Source organism: Condylostylus longicornis, unplaced genomic scaffold (assembly GCF_029603195.1).
Source record: "Condylostylus longicornis isolate FDR11 unplaced genomic scaffold, ASM2960319v2 ptg000055l, whole genome shotgun sequence".
Lineage (NCBI taxonomy): Eukaryota > Metazoa > Arthropoda > Insecta > Diptera > Dolichopodidae > Condylostylus > Condylostylus longicornis.
Window position 1 is genome coordinate 7,855,313 of NW_026578024.1, and position 24,092 is coordinate 7,879,404.

General features: G+C 24.0%; 1 protein-coding gene across 6 annotated transcripts in view; it reads right to left on the reverse strand.

The window, feature by feature from the left end:
- The window catches only part of LOC129611853 (elongation of very long chain fatty acids protein AAEL008004-like), a 101,901-nt gene that overhangs the window by 4,258 nt on the left and 73,551 nt on the right, over positions 1-24,092 (reverse strand). For 3 of the 6 annotated variants that reach the window (XM_055525253.1, XM_055525252.1, XM_055525254.1), the window contains 9 exons: positions 22,866-22,933; positions 18,203-18,285; positions 16,610-16,717; positions 13,104-13,187; positions 11,664-11,720; positions 11,463-11,568; positions 9,269-9,405; positions 8,985-9,143; positions 2,599-2,637 (listed from right to left, as the gene is read on the reverse strand). In XM_055525253.1, coding sequence (XP_055381228.1) covers positions 2,599-2,637; positions 8,985-9,143; positions 9,269-9,405; positions 11,463-11,568; positions 11,664-11,720; positions 13,104-13,187; positions 16,610-16,717; positions 18,203-18,285; positions 22,866-22,923 — 831 coding nt within the window. In that variant the 5' untranslated portion in view covers positions 22,924-22,933. Of the gene's footprint in view, positions 1-2,598; positions 2,638-8,984; positions 9,144-9,268; positions 9,406-11,462; positions 11,569-11,663; positions 11,721-13,103; positions 13,188-16,086; positions 16,168-16,609; positions 16,718-18,202; positions 18,286-22,865; positions 22,934-24,092 lie in introns of all 6 variants that reach the window. The other 3 variants (XM_055525255.1, XM_055525257.1, XM_055525256.1) reach the window with 3 other exon arrangements.

The following is a 24,092-nucleotide window of genomic DNA, read 5'->3' on the forward strand; positions in this document are numbered from 1 at the left end:
TTTTTAGTTTTGCAACTGTTTGATTGCTTATTTGTATATCATTAAATATCAAGCTCGTACACATGCAACTGTATGATCGCATGCAATTAAGCAATCAAACATTTTGTAATTTTTTTATAAACTGATTTAAAAATTGTAATTTCAAACAGTTCAGTTGCTTCAGTGTGCCGTGTGCTAATAATTAATTTGCAATCAAATTATTGCCAGATTTCTAATACTAGAATTTTATTAAATTACACAAAATGAGTATAAAATTGAAAAACATTTCAAATTCAATATTGTGGGCATTATATTGGGAATTAAGCTTTTAAATCCAGTTTCTGCCCTTAAAAACTAATTCTAACAATATCAATGCATCAAAAAATAAATATGGTGAATTTTTTTATCAATAAATTAATTTCAATATTTTTAACTTAACTGTGATGATAACATTTAGAGGTGATTCATTTATCAATAAAGTCAAAATCAATCAATCATAATCAGGGTATCATCATTAGTTTTCATCATCATTATTTCTTGGCACGCGACAAAACTGCATTCAATTTGGACTTTTACAATGACATTTAAAAAATATTTCTTACTTTTATGATTTTTTTTTATTTTTACTGTGTTGCATATATGTATATGTTGGTGATTTTATATATGGAGGTGAATATAGGAGAAAATATTGTGAATGATATTTTGACATTTTCATGTCAAAAACTAATAAAATTTGGAAGCGAAAAATTCTCACGATATTGACGTTAACTTTTTTATATATTTGTTTTTCTTTTTTTTTTTTAATTTCATTTTCAATAGTAAAACGGTTAATGTTTTTCCGTTTTTTCCCTATACGAGTACAACATTAAATTTCTTTTTATTAGATTTAATGGAGAAAAAACCGGTATTTTTTTTTCCTGTAATATTTTTCAATATTGCCAATTAAATTAAATAGCGTTTAATATTACATTTATTATATTATTATTTATTTTTATAAAAAAATGTGAAAAAAAATATTTAAATCAATTCTTTAAAGTTTGTTCGATGCCATTTAATTTTGACGCTTAAATTATTGGGGATGACTTTGTTTTTGGTCATTTTTATGGTGATTGGTTTTTGGTAGCGACATTTGATGTCACTTATATGTAACACTCTGTCAAACCTCAATTACCCTATTACGTATTTCAATACAGAATTATTCTGACATTATAATAAGTGCAAATATAAATATTTTTAATTTTTTTAAATAAATACAAAAGTTTAAGTCACAATGACCTTTTATTTTTTATATTTTGAATTGTTTACTATTTTACGAGTAGGTATATAATAATTTCTATTAAAATGTACGTACATAAATGGTGTTGTATGTGTGTATGTCTCAACAGATTGGTGTCTGATTAATGTTAATCAATATAGCGTGTAGAATATCCGTGTCTCAGTGTCTTATAAATATTGTAAATATCCGTGTTAAGGTGATTTTTTTCTATATAAATTTTATTATTATTTTATTTTAAAATTTATGTTTTTCGATTACGTCAATAATAACACTAAAATTCTATGCATTAAACGCAACGTTCAAAGGTGTAAATTAAAATATTTTTTTTTTGTTTCTGGTGATTTGCACATAACATTTCGACTTATTTACCTGTTTTTCTACAAAGTGATTGTAAACAATTAAACTAGAGAATTTTATTCTAGTACAAAAGTCAATTTTTTTTTTTATTAAAAAAATGATTATTAAATAAAAAATTATGCGTGAACTCTGCAACTTGTCAATATTTTTAGAATATTTTGAAGACTTCATTTTATGGGTATTTTTACGAATTTTTCGGGGTTTAAATTATTATATTTTTTTTCCAAAATCAGTTAGCACTTTGGAATATTTATGGAAGATTACTTCTTTGATGAAGCATAAAGAGTCTAACTAAATGTCTAGGATTCCGTTGAACATTATGAAAACTTAACTACAAAATTTAATATTAAATTTATGAAAAAAACTACAGGTTGCGTTTTACATATCAGACTGAAATCGTTTAATGGATTTCAAGCTTTACGTCAAAATTCAATGATTTTTCTGCAAAAATTGTAACTAAAATAAAAATCAGCTGATCGCTGCTCAAAACTCGCTAACTAAAAAATAATTAATTATTAAAAAATAAATCTAATGGGAATAGAGTATTTTCTATATTATTTTTTGTTAGACAAAGCTTAATGTCAAACAGTGTTAACATATATTCTTAGATTTTGTCGTACAAGAACAAAATTTTTTAAAGAAAAAATATTTAAAATATAAAAAATGTAAAATATAAAATGTTTTGTGCAAATGAGAGAATAAGTTCAATCTCTCTAATTTGGAAATTCATCTGTTCTTGAATTATTTGTGAAAAGAATAAAAAATAAAGTCTCTTTTCAAAATTTCAATGTACCTTGATTGCATTTAAGTTTAAGATGAAGTTCGAAATCAATAGATTAGTTAACTTTGAACCTAATTAACCCGAAATACAAATTTTAGACTTAACAAGCTTTTTTTTTTAATTATAACCATTGAATTATAATTTCATTCATATTACAGAATCTGATTGTTATTATTAATATTAGATTTTTGTTAAATATACTCACATTTTCGGCTTCTTTCGCTAACTGCAATTTTAATAGTCTCTAAATAAACAAGAGTAGGAGACGTTTTAATTATGTATATTTCCAATTGATCAGATTTTAATTTTTTGTTAAAAAAATTAATATTAAATATTAAATTCAAATTTAGTAACATAATTAAATTTTATTTAGTTTATAATATGTGTATTAGATTTTTAATATTATTAACACATAACGTTCCATATATCTAGTTAATAAACTAGGCGACGCCATAAATTCTGTAGATTTAAATAAGTATTTTAAAATTTATGCGGAACATATAGATATTTTGTTATTACATGACACAAATACATATGTACATATTGTGTATGTATGCAAATTGCAATTGTATTTATGGTAATTAGTAACACATATTAATTATTGCTGGGTTTATATTTTAAAATACAAGAAATTTAAGGACAATATTGTAAAATCTTTTTGGACTTTTAAGTTGAAATATTAATGGGATCTTATGAATTAAATTTACCTAACATTTACAATATGCTGTTAAATGAACTGCAACAATATTAAAATTTTTCATGTTATTGATTTTTTAAACAAATTAATTTTATAACAATTTAACAGTGCAGTTATTTAGAATTTCTATACGAATAATAAATTTTCGGAGGAATGAGTTGGAATAAAACGGTAAAAGGATATTGAATTATCTTTGTAAGGTACAAACCATTATTGTAAGGGACTTGAGATATTCATAAGTAATATTCATAAAAATCAAAGTAATTTTTTTATTCAGAACTTAACATAAAATCCATGCCACCAATAATAATTATAAAAACCAATTTTCCACATTAATTCTCACATAAATTTTACAAAAATAAATCAATATTATATAAACATACATACATACATACATACATATGTACAATAAATTCACATTTAATTTATGTCAATTTCCTTTCACATACACACAGATGCAATAGGTATACTTGCATTTCATGGTTTATGAATGAAACCTCATTTTGTACAACACACACAATTTAATTTAGATATTTAAGACCATAGTGCACAACTATATGCATAACGACATGATAATACTTGAATTCAACTTTTATTTTTTCGTTTCTGATGTTAAAAGAAATACATATATCGAAAACCTATAGCAATTCTACTTGCACCCTGAGTTTTTTGTTCAAATATTGTACTAGAATTCCACTCTCAGGCTTAGTTTTCGTGCGAGATTTTACTTAAAACCTTACATGGAGTTGATTTTTCTAAGATCTGGCAAATTTTTAGAAATTGCATGTGTCACGCAAGTAAAAATCTTTTTAGAGTTGAAATCGCAATAAACAACGGTATGCCGATTATTGAAAATTCAATTTCGAAAACCTTATCGTTTAGAACCCCATTCACCCGAAAACACAAATGAGAGCAGTTTAATTAATAATGAACATAAAAAAGAAAAAATATATAAAGAGCAATAAAAGGGCAATAAACTTTGTGATTGACAACCGCAACTTATTTAAATAGTTATTTTAATTTTCGTTCTTCAAAAAAAAAAACTATTAAAATCTAAGCAAATTAGGAGTGAGTTTCAAAGAGGAATAAAGAAAAAAATTCGAATATTAATCAAAAAATACAATGAAAAGACACTTTTGAATCATTCATTAGCAAATTTTCTGTTCTTGCTAACCGCAACTATACTTAAAATAAATACGTTCTTTTATTGTTCAAAAATCAGTCATTACATTGCGGTCCGCATTTTTATGATTATTAATGTATGCATTTAGCGAATTGAAAACTCATTATGAATTTATAATTTAAAAATTAAATATTTAATTTAAAATAAAGAAAAAAACATAGAAAAAGAAATGAGGAATGTAAGACAAGGAGAGCGAAAAGAACGAAAAAGTAACAGGAAGAAATTATAAAATTTTTTTTAAAGTTTTTTATTAACAATTTTATTTCTTTAGGCTTAATAACATTATAAACACTAAGTCGAGCTCTTAAGTCATTAAAATTCTAAATTAACCGCCTGACATGCACTTAAATTGTGGAGTGTGATTTGCTTTATCCTATCTTTTTATATCTTATATCTCAGATAATACAATGGACTACAACTTTTCGACAGCCATTAACATTATTTAACGCCATCACTGCCAAACGCTATTGGATAATAAGAGCTTGCTTTAATGAAATTGTTAAAGCAGAGAATAACTTAAATTAGGCCGGTTTACCAGGAATTCGGACTAGTTGTAACGGAGATGAAAATGGCATATCCTCGGTTCATCCATCACAACTGAAGGGGAAAGGGGAGATAAGGCGGTACAACATCAAACCTAAATGGCCTAAATATACCCTTTGGGTGGTCGCGTTAACCTAAGCAAACCTACAGTAGATCGAACAAAGTCAAAAAATCATAAATTTTTTTTTTGCAAACGTTGCCTTAAGTTATGAGTAATTATAAAGTATAATTATAGTAAAATATCGTAAGATTCAAGCAACTCTTATATTGAAAATCAGTATTTAGAAGTATATTGCAACCTGTCTAGTGGTGTACAGTATGATTATTTTGTTCGAATGAAGAAACCACAGTACAAATGAAGAATGCACACTGATTGAAAAAATGTCAAACAACAGTGCTTAACCTATAATTTTATAACCTATAATATTATTCAGAACATCCTAATTTGACCTATCAACAGCTTTCAAAATTATTAAATTTTAAAAAACATTATTGAAGATTATAACATTTGCCCCTTACTTTTTGTAAAATTTCCTCTAGCATTTTATATTCCTATATGTTGTCCAACAATTTTTATTTATATTTACAAATTTAAATCATAAGTAATGACAGTTAAAATGCAATAAGTGACTAATATATTCACATATTTATGGTATATACTCGTACATGTTTGTTGTACAAACAGGGAAATCACCTAAAGCAAAAGTTATGTATAAAAACCATAGATACAAACATATACTTGTACATAGTGCAATCAATAAAGAAATTAAAAGAAAATTTTTTATGTTTACCTTGTTCGAAATTATTTTTTTTTTTTGATTTTGTTATTTAAGAAAATGAATTGTAATCGAAATTGTAAAATATTCAATTGCAGGGGTGGATAGATTTTAATTTCTTCTACATATATGTACTCATGTATATATATGTTTGTATCTATACATATTGTAATATTCTCTGGAGGGTTTTTCAAAGAATAAATTCAAAGAACATGAATTTTATTTTTTCATTAATGTTAATAATTCACGTATATGAAATTACCATCAAATTTACATTATAAAAAAATATCGTGATTCACTTGATATTTTATAATATTCGTAAATGGAGAAAAAAAGCAGAATAATAGTTAAATGCACCTTATATAGACGATCGATTTTTGCCCCCTTTTCCCTAAACTATTAACTAAAATTTAAATTTTAATATTAAAGATTGCAATATTAAAGTATAAAAAATTTTATATTGCATTTTCATGTAGGCATGTGAAAAGTTTTAATATGTGCACATGCATATTATGAATTAATATATTGGAATATGTTTGTATATATGTATGTATATATTAGAAGTAGAGAGGTGGAAAAATTAATGAAATCTTAAAATGTTTTTTATTTACTTACTACAATACTGGCATGATTTGAAATTCTATTTAGACATATTGTAGATATTTACATAACATTAAAAATGTGTGTGTATAATTTGTGCCTCAAACGATTGAAAATTTATATGCTATTTTAGAAACTTAGAATTTCAGACATTTATATTTAATTAGAATCGATTGTTTCTAATTAAAAATTAAAATTAAAAATTTCTCAAATTATACTTTTAAAATTTTTCCTGACTCAAATCTCAATATGTCATTCCAGATTTAGGCTAATATTGTAACTCTTGTTATAAAGCGTTTAAAATGAATTTGAAACTAAAATTATTGAATACATAAACACACAAATTAAAAACTTATAATTTTAATTAATTTTCTATTGATTTTATTCTTACTTTATTCATTTACTAAAAAAGGCGGGAAAATATAGTTACTCCAACTTTAATAAAACAACACATTTTTCTTTAATAAATCATAATCTGGCACCTCTGTAATGTTAGTCGTATGAATTAAAACGAATTTATTCAATTAATTTATTGCATAGGTTTAGGAGGAGTTTTGATAGATCGTTATCGAGTTGCTTTGTAGGAAAAAAACTGCATCGAAAATTACTGGTCAACCGGTTTAAGACAACGGTTTAAACTGTCAATTCATATACGCTAACAATAAGTGAAATTGTTATAGTGAAAAACTAAAATTTAAAAACCCCATACGAAAAGTTTGAAATAAATTTATTATAGTTTTCATATTCAGCACCATAGTATACTTATGTCATTTTTATATTAAATTTCGCATGTTCGTCTATCCATTCGATTGAAAGATAACCCTAAAACGAAAAAAGCAAACAAATCTTCACGAAGCTGAAAGCCAAGCATGAAGCTTGACAGTCATATGACAAACTATAGAGGTTTAACAGGTTCGGGTAGCTAAATTTTAAAAAATTTCAAATATTAGGTTCTATTGCCTGATTACGTCATTGTACAGGGTGTACTTCAGCCTATTAACATCGGCTCAAACGTTAACTTTTATTTAATTAATTTTGTATTTTTAATAATTATTCACCCACACTCTTTTCCTTGTTTACAACTACATACATACATGTTAACTACAATTTTGTAATAATATTTTTCTCTCTTTTACACAGTGTATTGCTTCTCAATTGTTTTTTCATTTAATTTCAAACATAACTTCAATTCAATCATATAGAATTTTTTTTTTTTAATAATACCAAATTATAATTGAAAGGTGATGATATACAAAAATGATTATTGATATTGATAATGATTAAATGATAACATTAATAAATTGTTTATATTGGTAGGTATTTGGTATTCAACAAATTCAATATTAGACAATGTGTAATTGAAAAAAAAGCAAAAACAAATTATGAATAAAAAAATTGATTGATGTGGAAATTCGTATGAATTTTTTAATTCATTTTGAGTTGTAAAACTTTGTTATAGTGTCGAAAAAAGATATCGCTGATATATACAAATGTATATGTATATGTAATTAATTTTTGGAACCGGCATATTAAGTGTGCGTGTAAGTTCGAATGGTAGTCATTATGATAAAAATATTATGTTATTAAGCTCCCCCTTTTATAAAATTAATTTTAAGTAGACAGGCGTACAAATGTTTGTATGTATGTACTTAAACATTCGACGGATTAATTATCTCTCTTCAACGCTTTGGATTTTTTTTTCATATAGAGGCACATGTAGAATTAATTTTACATTGCTTATGTCTTGTTAACACGGCGATCACTTTTGTTTCTTGGATTTACATAAAAATATTAAAATTATTATTTAATTATTAATTTCTTATTTTTGTATTAAAAAAATAATAATAATGAATTTTAAGTTATTAATGATGGTGCAATCAATATGGTCGTTGTAATTTACTGCATAATAAATTATTTTTCGTCTTGTTTTATAAAAATTTTTTATGTAATTTTTATAACCTCGGGGCGTCTTGTGCGTTCATATACAAATGTGTATTAATTAATGATAATTTTTTACAATGTTGCATGATAATTTTATTTAATTAAACTAATTAATTAAAAAAATAATTTGTACCATAATATTTTAGTTTTGTTTTTCGTTTTAAATTACTGGATGTGATTTCTTAAATTCAGTCTGCACAATATCACGTGTATTCACAAATATTTGCAATATTCAAGGCTCAAGTATCCGTTTTTTGATAAGTAGAATTGTTAATTTTCAAACCACAAAAATTAATTTAGATTATTGAATCATTTGAATTTTAAGTCACGTTTGTTTGCATCTTATGGTCATCAATATCTCATTATAATATTTCTTCCTAAATGATACCTACAATATTATTTCTAAACTGGGACTAAATTTAATCTCACGTTTATTTCCTCTTAATTTTCTAATCGAACAAAATGTTCACGTGCACCGTATATTTTTTCTGATTCCAATATGGGATTAATGTAAAATGAGTAAACAAATTTTACATTTTCTGTTCACACCAGCTGTTTTAGATATTCTTTAAAACAAATTTAGACAAAACCTGAACAATTTTTAAAATATAAGTACATTTTCCGTAACACAAGATTTTGTTAAATATAATTTAGTATAAATTAATTAATTAAATCTTATTTAAAAAACTTACACCATATAACATTTATAATAACTGTTATATATATATAACAAATTTTTGTATGAGATTGGATTAATTATAAATTGTTTTATGTTTTTCATACAATTTCCGTCATTTGAATTTCATTGTAAATTAAACAAAAAATTTATAATAAAATTTCAAATTACTTACCCTTAATTCTCTACTCTTGTATGTATCTTTGTAGAATTGATTAAATAAGAAGAAGAACATAACAGCGTGCATACCAATCCACCAAACAAATGCCTTTGGATAATCGCAATCAATGAAAAGTAATTGGAATGCATGAACCATAATTAAAACAAATTGAACCTATATATGAGACGAAAATGGATTAAGATAATTTTCTTTAATAAATTTGCTTATTTAATTTAAATTATATAAATAAATAAATTTAATAAATAATTAGTTGTATAGGAACAAAAATATATGCTTACCATTTGAAGGGCAGTTAAATATTTTTTCCACCATAAATATTTTTGATATTGTGGGCCCATAGCGGCAAATAAATAATATGTATACATAATAATATGAACAAATGTATTTAATAAACCAAAGAATGTACTGTGACCACCTAAAAATTAAAATAATTATTTTGTATTTTAGTATCGTGCGCGTATTAAAACAAAAATTGCAAAATAAGCATAAAATAAATGAATTTTGTTTTTTTTTTTTCATTTTAATTGAAAAAAAAAGTTTTATATTTAAACCGCATCATAAAAGCGGTTCCATTTTTCCACACATAATTTGTGTGGTGTAAGCAAAATTTTTTGGCAAATAATTATATACAAATAAATAAATAACCTTGACCTAAATTATACAATTTAAATAATATTTTAAATATGTTTGTACATCATACTTATATACGCAAAATACATTAACCCGCAGCTACCAAATTTAACACGAAAATTTAATTGAATATTAAGTTTATGTTAAGTAGATGTTGCATATAAAGTAGAAACGGAATATAGATCATGTCAACTTTGTGGTATCAATTATAATATATGAATTTCGCAGTTATAAAACAGCTTCTATAGAAATCAATACAATTTCGGCTATACCCTGGCTTTTCAGTAGTGTGTAACAAATTATGTTATTAAACAGTTTGTGTTAAGTTTTAGCACTGTGACATAGTTTTTGAAATAAAATAGCTGTGATTAAATTATTTTGAAATTTCAAACGTAGTTGTAAAGCAACCCAATTATACGAAACCCGTTTATTTGTGAATTTTTGATCCTATTCGACTGTATACATATAATTTTCTGGAATAATATAATTAGGAATGAAAACTGATACAACTGATCCTACAATCTCAAGTCATGATGCGCAAAATCGTCGTAGCTTCAACATCGTAGATTTGTGCTTTTTCAATACTCAAATGAATTGCTCTTTAGCAAATATGATCGCCATAGTAGTTGACCGGACAACCATGAATAAATCGTCTAAGAATCGAATTCAACGTTTACGAAAAATATGTGTATGCTTCTAAACGTAGTAATGAATTTGTAATACACTATACGAAAATAACTTTAACGGTATAATGAGTTTTAATTTTTGAAATGTCATCTCGAGTTTATTAATTTAAATGATTTTTAAGCTGAAAAGCTGATTACATACATACACACCCATTATGTAACACATAATTTCGGACTAATCAAATATTTATAATTATATGTACTTAAAATTCTTATGTCAGAAAATTATTCACAAAAACGTGTACTTAAACAATGAAATATTAAGTTAGGTTAAGAAATCTCTTATTGTCTAGGTATACATAAAAATTTGCGGTAAAAACAACATTCATTTCGCGCCCAAAAATTTCGTACTTTTAAAAAGAATAGTGTTGTTTGTAAAAAAAAATAATTATATACGAGTACAATTTACTAAAGAGGGAAAAATGAAAATATTCTTTACACATTTAAATCAAATTATAGTTTAGTGTTTATGTAATTACAAATTATAGCAATTTCGCAATTCATCAGAGTAGTTTTCTGATGATGTAGTAAAATGATAATTAAGGTTTTTTGTCGATTACCACAGAATATTGTGATTTAATATCATCATCAAATATATAATTATAGGTATTATTTTAAAGCTCATTATGAGATCATTATTTCATTCCTACAATCTTTAATATTTAGTTTAAAAATAAAAACCACAATATCACACTTTTCGATATAAAATATGATACAATAAATGTTGACCCAAATTATCATTTGATTCCGAAACCGAAAGTAATATAAAATATTAAATTAATTAGTATTAACAGACTGTTTAGCAAATCCGGATAATTTTTAGAAATATTAATAAATCAATAAATCACGTTGACTTTACAACTACTAGTTTTAATGGTAGCCATTTTACTGTATTTATAATTAGGTATTAAATTTATTAACTTTAATGCAATAGTTTTACAATAATATTGTTAAATATTGTAAAAAAAATATTTTCGTATTGATTCCACCATTTAAATTTAACAATTTTGATCTTGTCATTTTGACGCTTTTCAATTATAGTTATTCTTATTAAATTCTTATTATAATATATTAGTCTTATAACAAATAGGAACACTTAAAATTAGTCTCTTAAATTAGTCTTAAAAATAGGAACACTATTTTTTTAAAATATTACCTGGTGTAAATTTTACTCCAAACCATACGGACATTGGCATACAACCATGATGAATTACATGTAATGTTGAAACTTGACTAGTTTTCTTACGTAGCACGAAAAAAATCTGTGAATTTAAAATACAAATATAGTAATGCTTTCTACAATTCCCTTGTTAGGGTTAACATTTTTAAAAATCTTCAAATATCATTGTCAACTTACCGTGTCAAAGAATTCAGTGAATTTAGAAAAATAGTACCACCAAGAAGCGTTTACCATCTGTTTTATTACATTTTTATTATTTTATTTAATTAAATAAAATAAAGTGGAGAGAAAAAAATATTTCATATTAAAACATTTCTTTAATAAAATTTTATTATATTTAAAAATTTTAAAAGGAAAAAAACACAACAATTAAAACAAAAAACTAAAATTATTAATTTCTAAAAAAAAAAAAAAATTTTTTTATTAATTTACAAACATTTTCGACAACAAAATGTAAAATCTAATAATTGAAAAAATGAGAAAAAAAAATATGAGAAACAAAGTGCAGCTATCGAAAAATTTATATGCTCTTATTTGAATTTAAATACGCTCTTATATGCAAATCATAAAACACACAAAAAGACTTTACACTACACACAAAAAATGACATTTAATATACATTAACCATATTGTGGCCCAGTACACGAAATTGGTGCGAAATATTATGCCGATAAATTATTTAATTATTAAAGTAATGCAAATTTTTTTTTCTTAAAATTAATAAAATTACAATACTAAATACAATATTACTTTTTTTATAGACCTTCTTTATTAAGTGAACATGAAAACAATTCTAAAATAGCTTCTATACTATTTATAATGCTTAACGACGTAAATTTTTATTTTTAGTACTCTCAAAATGTTGGTAATAAAATTTATTATTATTGTGTGAGAACACCATTCAATTATTTTTATTAATTTAATTGCTATTGCCATATAGCTCCACTTATTTAAATTTTCCGTCAAAAATTAATCTCAATGTAATTCGGGAACAATATGAGATTTCTAAAATTTCGACTTGAAATTAATGATCGTGAGTAAATAATCAATGAATGATAATTACTTAATTATTGGATTTATAATTACAATAATTATTGTAATCAATGTAGTGATAATTAAAATTTTGATTTTATGTGAAATTCTAAAACGATGAAAACATCTAAATTCTAAATTATCATAAAATAACATGGAAATTTACCTTATAATTAACCATACCTAATTTAAATTTCTATATAGGAATTAGTTCCTGACTAAATTATTAATCCTAAATGTACAATACTTTTAATTATATCTCATGTTAATTTCTATGGAAATGTTAATATTATACAGTAAGAATTGTTATACTATGAACTAATTCTAGAAATACTTGCTCTTAGAATATTATTTTCTTTAATTAAATTAACTCTACAATATTAGACTATTTTTACACTATAAATTTTTGGGAATAATTTTAGTTAACCAATTATATAATAATACATAATTATAAAAATTTGTTATTTACAAAACATAAAATGCACAAAATTAAGCAAATGATTAAATAAAACAAAAAAAAATTATTATTTTTTTTTATTAATAGATTATTTGATTTTTATTTTCATTTTTTTTTTTACCACATACTCTTAAAGTTCTAGGGTGATTATTATATTCAACGGGCTGACATCGAAAATTATAGTGTCCCGTAAACCAGCCAGACATACCAATCTGTAAGTAAGTTCAAAGTATTTCTTGTTTTTGTTTTTTTTTCTTTATTTTTTTTTCTAGATTAAAAAGTCAAAATCAGTGCTGTATAATGCAGTAAAATAAATGCGTAGAGATCATTTGCATTATTACGATGATTTTTCATTCCATATTTAATATTCAAATACTTGCTATACATATATGTACATACGAGTATATTAAATTTATTTCATTAGTGGAGGGGGAACCCATATTTCATCATGACATCTTAAAAATTGAATTTCTTTTAAATTCAAAAGTACCTAAAGTCACAAAAAAAAAATAATCATATCAATTTATTACCAATATTCTTTTATCCCTTAATTAATATAGCAAGTTGACAAATCCATGTAATGCCAATAAAATTTTCTTAAATGCACATAAACTGTTTAAAACGCTATCTGACGGGATTATAATAATATTAGTAATTCATTGATCAATTAAAAATTTACAGACCATAATTTTGTTTGATCAACATTATTGAATATTATGAGGTCTCCTTTGTCCTAATAGGTGGGAACCATCAATTGCATGTATTTTTAACTAACATATTTTCTTGTAAATTTTACATTGTGTTTGCATTTATAATAAAAAATATTATTAAATAATTTTGCAAATGATCTTTTATTAAATTATTATAAAAAAATTTTTATTCCAACACTTACTACGGGGTAAGTGAGAACTGTTATATAAATTTTGGATCTTTCAAAAAATATTTCGATTTGTGATTTAATTTTTTTTTGTAGAATATGAAATTTTTATTCAAATGAAAAAATTTTATTTATTTATTTATATAAAATTAAATTAAGGAAATTTTAAAAAATGGATCTTAATCTAAATGGAAAAAGAAGAGAACAATAATTATTTTAATTTTTTATGAAAATTCTTAATTGTAAAATAATTTTCATAAAATCTTTCTTTTTGTATTTTGATTGTCAAATTGAATTTTTATTACTTTATTATAAAGTATTGTTTCTGTCACATTTTGTTTTGGTTTTGTACTTAACGTATAACAGTATTATAATATTTTTATATCTTTTATTAAAATGTCATAAAGTAAAATTAAAATATTCAAAATGTCAAAGTATACAGAAGCAAATAAAATTTTAACAATATTATACAAACATATATGTATGTACAATATGCTTATACTAGTGTCAAAATTATTAATTAATATTTAAAATTTTAATATTTTTCAATTTATTTTAATTTGATCTATAAATAATAAATATAATATTTTTTATTTTAAAATTCATTTCAATTAAAATTTAAACCATTTAAAAGAAACCATTTTTTGTGAAAAAAAGGATCAATTTCAATATTAATGGTATATATGTAAGTGTTGTTGTTTAAAGTTATAACTGTTGTTTATTATGATTGTATTTGAATGTTATTAAATAAAGAAGTGTCATTATTTTTGGTATTTTGGAAAAATGTCAAAATATTTTGTATGTAAGCAATATTTTTTATGTTTTATTCTGTTTTATTTTCTACAATGTTTTTTTTTTAATGTTTATAATTAATTATTTTGTAAACAAAATAGTACATTACATAATGTCATGTTTTTATGTATTTAAATATGTAAGTATATATTTGATTTATGTACTATTTTCTAAAATTATGGTGTATATAAATTTATTATGATGTATATATATGTATGTATTATGTATGATATAAAAAAAAATTTGTTGTGTAAAATAAAATAGATCCCCAATACCACTGGTATATTTAAAATAAAATTGAAAACATAATTTTATATAAAATATTAAAAATTAGATATAAAAAAAAAATAAATTTAAAATAGAATAAAAATAAATAATAATTATTATTTTATATAGAATTAATTAAGGAACCTAGGTCTTTTACTAGGTTTGATATTTTTTTTGATGAGGCAGATACAAGTGCTTTTATTATTTATTTTCCGTAATTAATATTAAAATTTATTTTATTCCTTTCCTTGCCTTATTAAAAATAATTCTTATGAGTATATAGGAAATAGAAATAAAAAAAAATCTTTTAAAAAACCTGTACTATAATCAGAGTTAACAATGGCAGAGATTTTTACAGGCGACGAAAAGTTTATAAAAAAATTTCAAATTCCTGAGTTGTGATATGTTGTGAGTATTTTAAAGTAATAATAATTATTTAATTCGTTATGTGAGAGCAAACTCAATATGAATACGACACAAAATTTTTGGAGACATAATTTTGTTCAGATCTTAGGAGCTATTAGGAATACGAATTTATTCAGTCTTGGGAATATTAACAGAAAAAATAATTTTGATTACTGGTCCTTATGAGTGCCATTTTAAACATTCCTAAATATTATATAGGTGAAAAATTTCAATGTTCGAAAACCTTACAAAAAATGAAGTGCATTTTTGTTCACAGTCGTGAAAAATTTGTCATTAAATTGACTTTTTTAATTATTTATCAATTTTCCATATGGAAAAATGATAAATAATGTTCCACTGAATGGCAACAGAGATTTGTGTTGTATGGTGAAGTACTCAATAATGTAATCGATAATTGTAATCATTATAACTAGTAAGTTTATTCAGGAAAATGAAATTTTTGCAGATTTCCTCTTATATTTTAAATAAATTAATTCGATAATATTTTGATTCCTGCATTTTTAATTGCTGCATTAAAATAATTACTTAAAATATAAATTTAATATTTGTTAATTTGTAAATTGAGAATCTAATGGAATCGAAGTTCGAATGATCTCTTTAGATCAATGTCAAATAATATAAAGAGTTGCTGACTATACATTGAAAACAGTAAATTATGCAAAATTCCCTATTTGAATTTAATTACTAACTACTTAAGAATTTTATTGGTCTTATTTAATGTAGGAAGGATATTTGCGTATAGCACTTACTATTATTGTCCTAGGACTGTTTGAATAGTCTACTGGTTGACATCTGAAGCTATAATGGCCCCACCAACCACCTCTTAGACACTATTTAAAATTTATTTCGTTTCGGTTTGATATAATTTTTTTTTGATTTTTTGATATTCGATTGTTTTTTATTCGATTTTTTTTTTGTTTTTTTGAAAAAAATTAAAAGAAAAAAAATGTGTTAAATGAAAAATGAATATTATATAAGAAAATTTTATAATAGTGTTTTGTTGCTCGTTTTCTTTTATGGAGTATATTAAAATACTTTTATATTATATTTCATTGCAATATAAGTATATAATGGTATATAAGCATTAATATATATGATATATGTATAAAATATAAATCACTATTTATAAAATATTTCTGGAAAAATCCTTAAATTATATTTGGTTCCTGAAATAAAAATCCTTTTTTTTTTCCACTGATTTTTTGTTTTTAATTAAATATAATCTTGGTTATAAAAAATTTCGGTGATTTTGTCCATAATTTAATGACTTACTTCATAAAATATCCATGCACTAAATATCACTTGGGCTAAATTATAAATAACTAATGTATGCTGCAGTTGGAATGGTTTTCGATTTTCCATTAACCGAGGCCCTAAAACCTAAAATGAAAAAAGAATTTAATATTTTTGTTAAATTTTTGTTTTGAATTTGAAATTATTGTAGATAAATTTGGTGTATAACAATTAAAATTGAGGAGAAACTTTATCCAAAAGCGGTTCTTATTGGAGTTCAATGGCTGCTTGCTAGACCGCTGCGATAATCAAATCCAAGAAAAATGAATTTAAGCGGGGACTGTCTTAAGAAATTTGCGAAGCTTTTATTAAATTAACATAATTTATTTTTAAAACATTTGTGTAAGAAACGGACGAGCGAACTGACATAACCAAATCGACTCAGAATTCGAAGTTCAGCAAAATAAACGGATATATGTTCGATCATCAGACCGTAATTTTTTAACCGTTTCAAATGGAATGGTAAGTATGTATTTCATTCTCTTCGAGTATTCGTATGGGTTCGAGTCCGAAATTGCCACTGTTTTAACCTCTATATTGAAATTACTGTAATAATTCCAGATATTAAAACAAAATTTGAAAATTTATTTGGAACACAAATATAACAATAATTCTCTCTGTTATACAATACAGTATTAAACTGAGGAGTGTTGTACATAATAAATTACTTGCTATATAACTGCGTATACTAAATACATGGTAATAAATTTTAAGAGACATCTTGTAAATTCTTGAGTAAACTATATATTCATTTCTCTTGAGAGTGATAGTATTGAACATATATATATATACATATATAAAATGCTATTGTTATATAGATAAAGAACAATTTATAATGTGGTTTTGCAATATTGAGTACAAAGTAATTAAAAAAGTAATGAATAATAAATCACCTGTGAAATGAGTATTGATTATAAAGTGACACCAAATTTAAAGCTTCTTTTATGTTTTTATTTAATTTTTTTTTTGTAAGTTTTTTAATTGTTTACGGAAATTAAACCTTTTCATTGATGTAGCCATATTTATACAGATGATTATAAATATATGTAGGCACATAATACATTTTTTGAAATTTTGCCAGATGTTTCAGAATTTTTTTTTGAAATATTGTATTAAAGCATAATATTTCACAAATTTTCTGCCGTTTGACAGTCGGCACTTAAGTTTTTTAGAATTTTGAAATTCTACTTATATTCGATAGTGGAATATTTATCTTTGATTTAGGGGGAGACCCTAAAGTTTTATTGCTCACAGCAACAACATTTGCCCATATCGAAACAATTTTTATGGATTATGTAATTAGTATTCTTTAACCATTACTCTTTTACTCTTTTTCTTTATTTTGTGTCACAAAATAGTTAAAATCCAGTGGGTCATACTATTTAGTTGTTTAATTTCAGCAGAATTCAATAATTTATGTTTAAGGCTTTATTTTCCCCAAATGAAAGTTATGTTTTGTACCAAACTATAGTTCTGAGAAATTATTAAACATAAAATTTGGGATATTGTGATTTTTATTATGAAATGAGAATGATAATGAAAGGAAATGAATAAATAATTGTAAATATTTACCTTCACAAAATAAACATATGTTAAACATACTGCTAATGTGGGGAAAGGTGACGACATCATTGGAAAATCTTTCGTCCGAGGATCTGAAATTTATTTTTAAAATGCGAATTAATGTAGGTAAACACAAAATATTTTATATAAAAGACTTATATATTACAGTTATACTCTAGTTACAAAAATAAATGATGCAAAATCAATTTTGAATTTCTTATTAAAAAATTTGATTTTTGTTGCTAACAGTAAGTTTTTATGTATACTGTAACAATTACTCAGTGAGTAATTGTATTTATAAAAAAAAAAATATCAGTTTTTGTTGGTGAAATCGGCTTAGTTGGATCATTTAACGTTACGTTACGTTGAGTAATTAAACAGCTGCATATGAAAATGCTGAGGGACTTGAAATAGGTCATATAAGAATATGACATGAAATAGGTCATATAAGAAATTACAGAAAAATTGCGGGGTTTTAGGACATAAAAAGCTGGCCAGCTGAGAAACCTAAACTTTTAGTTCATACAAAAATATCTATTTCATACAGAAAAATCCAATAATTCCAATAAAAATATGAAAAATCCTCTTATTCATAAATATCATATTCATGAATACTGATTTTCGATTGTAGGTCAAAAATCAAAAAAAAAAAATCTGTCAAGTGCATAAAAATTTCTTTCATCATCTATATTTCAGTTTACTTAACAAACATAATTTCCTCATTTTTTTGTAAGTTGAATGACAACTACATATTTTAATGAATAAAAACCAGCACAATCCCATGTTATTTACTAAACATTTATTATATAAGAGTGTTCACCTTTATTTTCAATTTCTTTAACCTTGATACACCTACCATAACGTTTTTTTAATTAAACACCCCCAGTTTCTGTTTTTTTTTTCGTTTTAAACTTGGTCTTATCACAAAAAATTTTTTTTTGTTTTTTAAATACCTATTTAAATACTAAGTCTATACGCAATGAATTTTAAAAAGGCAAAAAAAGTGGCATTTTTAAATACTAAGCGTATTTTAGATAAAAGCAAAACACCAAAAAATTTCAGCTGAAGTTCGTTGAAGAAAAAGTGAAACGAAGATTTGTTTTGTTAAAATCATGGACTGAAAACCGATAATACGAGTAAAGCAAAATTTTCAAAGTATAAGGGAAAAGAAAAAGACAAAAAAGCTTAAAAAATGTTAAGGCATAAGCAATAAATTTGTCTCAAATTATGCAATTATGTAATTTCGGAATTTTTATGACCTTCAAAGTGTTAAAATTGAATATTTTGTGAATAAGATTACTTAATAGTTTTTAATTATAAAAAGCTCCGTTATTTGATCAGGATTTTATAATTTAAATTGGGGACCGCTTAAAAATGTCTACATTATTGTCATAATATAATTTCAATTAAAAAAATAAAAAATTTGATATTCCAAATGTGAAAATCCGAATGAAGCGGTTCGAAAATTTTATTGCAATCACGAAACGTCATGAATACGCATACGCATCTTTATTGTCCACTGGAGAGATACTTCTTTAAATTAGGCTTAGAAAATCAGAACATCTAAATTTACAGGGGTTCTAAAGTGGCATAAGAGCCGGAGATGGTTAATTCCGATAAGATACTCATATTAAAAGTGTGATTTTTGGCAGAGCACTTTAATTCACATTTTTGGGACTAAGATTAGGGGGATGTGACAGTAAATCCTGTTCTACTTCGAAATGCATTGTCATCCCAATTTTAAATCTAGAATAATAATTACACTCATCTATTTTAATTCTCACTTTAATAAAAAAAATGTCTATATATAATTTCGGGTCAGTCACGTTTTTTTGAGTATAAATTGGGAACTTACGACTTTCTACATTTGACAGTAACGTACTAAAATATCATAGCAGCATACAAAATACAAAAAATGTCCTGATTATGTTATGATTTATTACATAAAAAAAGTTAAACAACTGATTCTTATAAGTAAACAGATCAAATCAAGATTTAAATTTTTAATAACACTTCATTGTCTGAAAAATCATAAAAGTACTATGTTATGTGTGTATAACTATATTTAAAGGGAATATTATGGCCTCTATAGAGTTGCGGCAATATTATTGTTAGATGTGTAAATAAAATAAGAAAATAAAAAATAAAATGACCCACCTAATTTCAATATCGAAAATAAAATTTACAAAAATAAATAACAAAATGCACAGTACGTACATATGTCAAATTGGTATAGAGTGGTGGAATCACTCACTTTCAATTCAATGAGATGTTAAAGTATTTTATGCCCACAAGTATAATATGTGAATGCATACTAATTATTTACAAATGTGTACACTAATTCAAAAAAAACTGTCACATCATCATCATCGTCACTTATGATTTGAAAAAATTTCATTCAGAAGATCTAAAAGCATTTCCCATTTCAACGATTATGAAATTTTTTTTTATTACTTATCAATCATTTTTACTTTTTTTCTCTTCATATGAATTTTTCATACGAAATAACGAAACCATTAAAACTGCGTTAATCAATAAAGTTGTGTTAAAGGTGATAAAAATTCAAATATTTGAGAAAAAAAAATTTAAACCAAGAAGTCATTTGTATTGTGTGATTTCTTTTAATAATGAATAATAAAATTTCAGTAAGTTCGTCTCAAATCAAAGGTTTGTAAAAGAGCATATTTTCCTACAACATAAACTATAAAACCCTCAGTAAGTTTGCGTTATTGAGGAGTAAAACATAAATTTTTAAAGGACCATTTAGGCGTTATTATATAATGTACTTATTACTCGTATTATACAGAAGGTTATTATAAATTTACCACTAGGAAATAGGAAGGAGTAAATTTTTTGATCACCGTCGAATTCTAAGTCAATTCAATAATACATTGCCGTCCGTCCAACCATCTGTCCTAGCGATATTTAAAAAACGAATTAGTTATCGGGGTAGGGGCTAGTTTTCACTGTACACTTAAGGTGTAAATATATTTGCATATTATAAAATTTTACCTTTCTGTCTGATAGAATATAAAAGTTTTATAAATTGTTATATTATGCGTACAGTGAGAAATTAGTAAACATTTTTTTTCTATCGGATTTTATTGTAAATATTTTTATTCAAGTCTTATGATTTAGTTTTCAAGACGAGAGTCTGCATTAATTAAACATTAAAATAAAATAAAATAAAAATAAAATAGGCATATTCCTCAAAAGTTAACTCTTTTCCATAAATTTTCTAAACATCTACGTAAAACCGTAAACACAGATTTTGGATTAAGAAAACGAACAGTAGCGGATCATGAAACTAATAATTGAAACCGGTTAAAACAAACATTGGTTGACTATGGCCAATTTTAACCCCAATTATTAAATTAACTACCTGAAGTAACAATAAATAATATAATTTTAGACATTCTCTTTTGAAACTTGAAAAAATAATTTCTTTGTTCAACAAGATTATTTTAATTTTCTGTAAGTAGGTCACTAAAATTGTTACTAAACAGATAATGCATAATAATTAAGATAATTATTTCAAGAAATTCAAAAAATTATTTAATAATTTGAATCATGCTAATCAAAATGCGAAATTTTGTATTCATTAGCGCGTAAAAATTAAATTTAATTTTAAATAAAATAAAATTAAATTGCATCATTGCAAAAAATTTTCATTACAAAGATTTGATATTTACACGCAGACAAACTGACTTTTTTTTTTGGCGTTTTTCGAAAAAACCGGTAAATTTGTAAGAAACCGTAGGCTAAAAATAAATAACAATAATATTGAAATGATTTAATCAGTTGGATTGGAATACGATTGGAATGTACATATATACATACATAAAAACACGCTGATTTCGCAAGAGTAGATCGCAAGTTACTATACCTATACTTGCATTAAAGTTCAATTGTTTTCTTCTTTGTGTATTCTTTAGTATTTAAAATACTTAATAAAAAAATTTAGTTTTAGTAAAATAAATAACGGAATCATCAAATAAGAATCATTCGATACTGAAAATTACAACCAATTCTAAGTATCTTTAAAGGGGATCATAATGATATTTGCTTTCTATTTAAAGGAATATAACAGTTTGGAATATTTTGAAGAAAACTCGAGTAGTTTATGAATTGAAACCTGATTTATGATGTTTTATTTTCCATACAAAATTAAAAAACAGCATCCACTGAAATAAATGTGCGAATTTACTAATCTTCCAGCCACTTGCTAACATATGTATGTTAAATGGGGGCTACATATTTTGAAGTGTTTTATGCTTGAATGGCAACACATTAAGAGTGTTACAGTACACAAACAGAGTACAGATATTATCATTTTAATATTTCCTGTAGCCGCTTCAAATTCGGTATAGATGTGTGTGTACATTCTTACTCAGCGTAAAATTTTGTGTTGATTTAGAAACGTTTTCACTTGTTTTACATGACATTCTATCACCAACTGAAAACTTCACTGAACTGTTGAAAAAAGGCCCTTAACTTCAAATGCTTTTTTGAAATAACAATATTTAAGTGATTTCATTTTGATTTACATAATTTCTGTATAAATTCTTTTAGAACTACCTTTTAGAACTCCTAACCTTTTCATACAAGTACACATATATATCTTCATTTGTTATATGTTACGAATAATCAATATTTTAATAAATTTACTCACCACCATATGAATCCATATATCTGTTAATACTATCAATGTATCTCATTATTAAGGCCATTTTGTATTATCTGAAATTATAAAGAAAATAAAAATGTTAATAGAATATTTTAAAAAAAAATGTAAACAAAATTTATTTATAATCTACAAATATATATAAACATTGTATAACAGTATGTACAAAGTATATAACATCAAAAGAAATAATTTACAAATTTCCATATTAATATTAAAATTTGATGATCTAAAAAAAAACCTCATTCAGCTGTCAATGTTAAATTATGCCTCTGAGTTTATACATACATACATATACAAATATATATACGATACGTATTTATAATAGTTATTTATTATAAATAAAAATAAAAATGAATTTATTGAAAGTTTTGTTTAAGTTTATTGAACTTTACTCTTGAATTCTTAATGTACGTGGTTATTGGAAATTTTTTCTTTAAAAACTTTCAATTTTAAAATATACTTAGTATAGAATAAAATTCTGGAATTTTTATGATTATTTGTACACAAACTAATAACTTTCATGTTAAATGTGCTCGTCTTTTGATGCTTTAAGATATTATATAAATTTTCGGACTCAAGATGCAGTGGCAGACATCTTAGAAACTAAAGGTTTTATTTTTCCAATATTTTAATTTTATAGATTCTATACATAAGCGTGATACCTTCATTTAAACACAAATATTATGTCTGCTACAAGACACGTTTTGAAATTCAGTTTTAATATAGTCTATTCAAATTAATGCATACATATAATAAGGAAATAAGAATATTGTAAAACGAAATTATTGAAAAACATTCATTCATATTGCTAATAAAGAATTAAAATGTTGAGAAACAAATGTTTAGAATTATTTTAAGCATGTGGGTTTTTTATGGGGGAAAAAAAGCTTAATTATAGTAAATAAAAAACCAGTTATTCGAATATAATTAATAACTTAGAAGTCAAATACAAAAATAAAATTTTAAAACTTGTTATTTATGAAAATATTTATGAATTTTATTTTTAGAGAATCGTCATATCTTAACTTATAACATCTGATCGGTCTTAGAATTCATTAGGAATTTTCCAAAATATAATGTAAAAAATTTTTAAAAATATAGAATAAGAATGTAAGAATATACTTAATGATACATTTACATATTTAATGAATTTAGACTTTTGTAAGCGATTATTAATATATTAATATATTGTTAATTAAAGTGATTTTATAG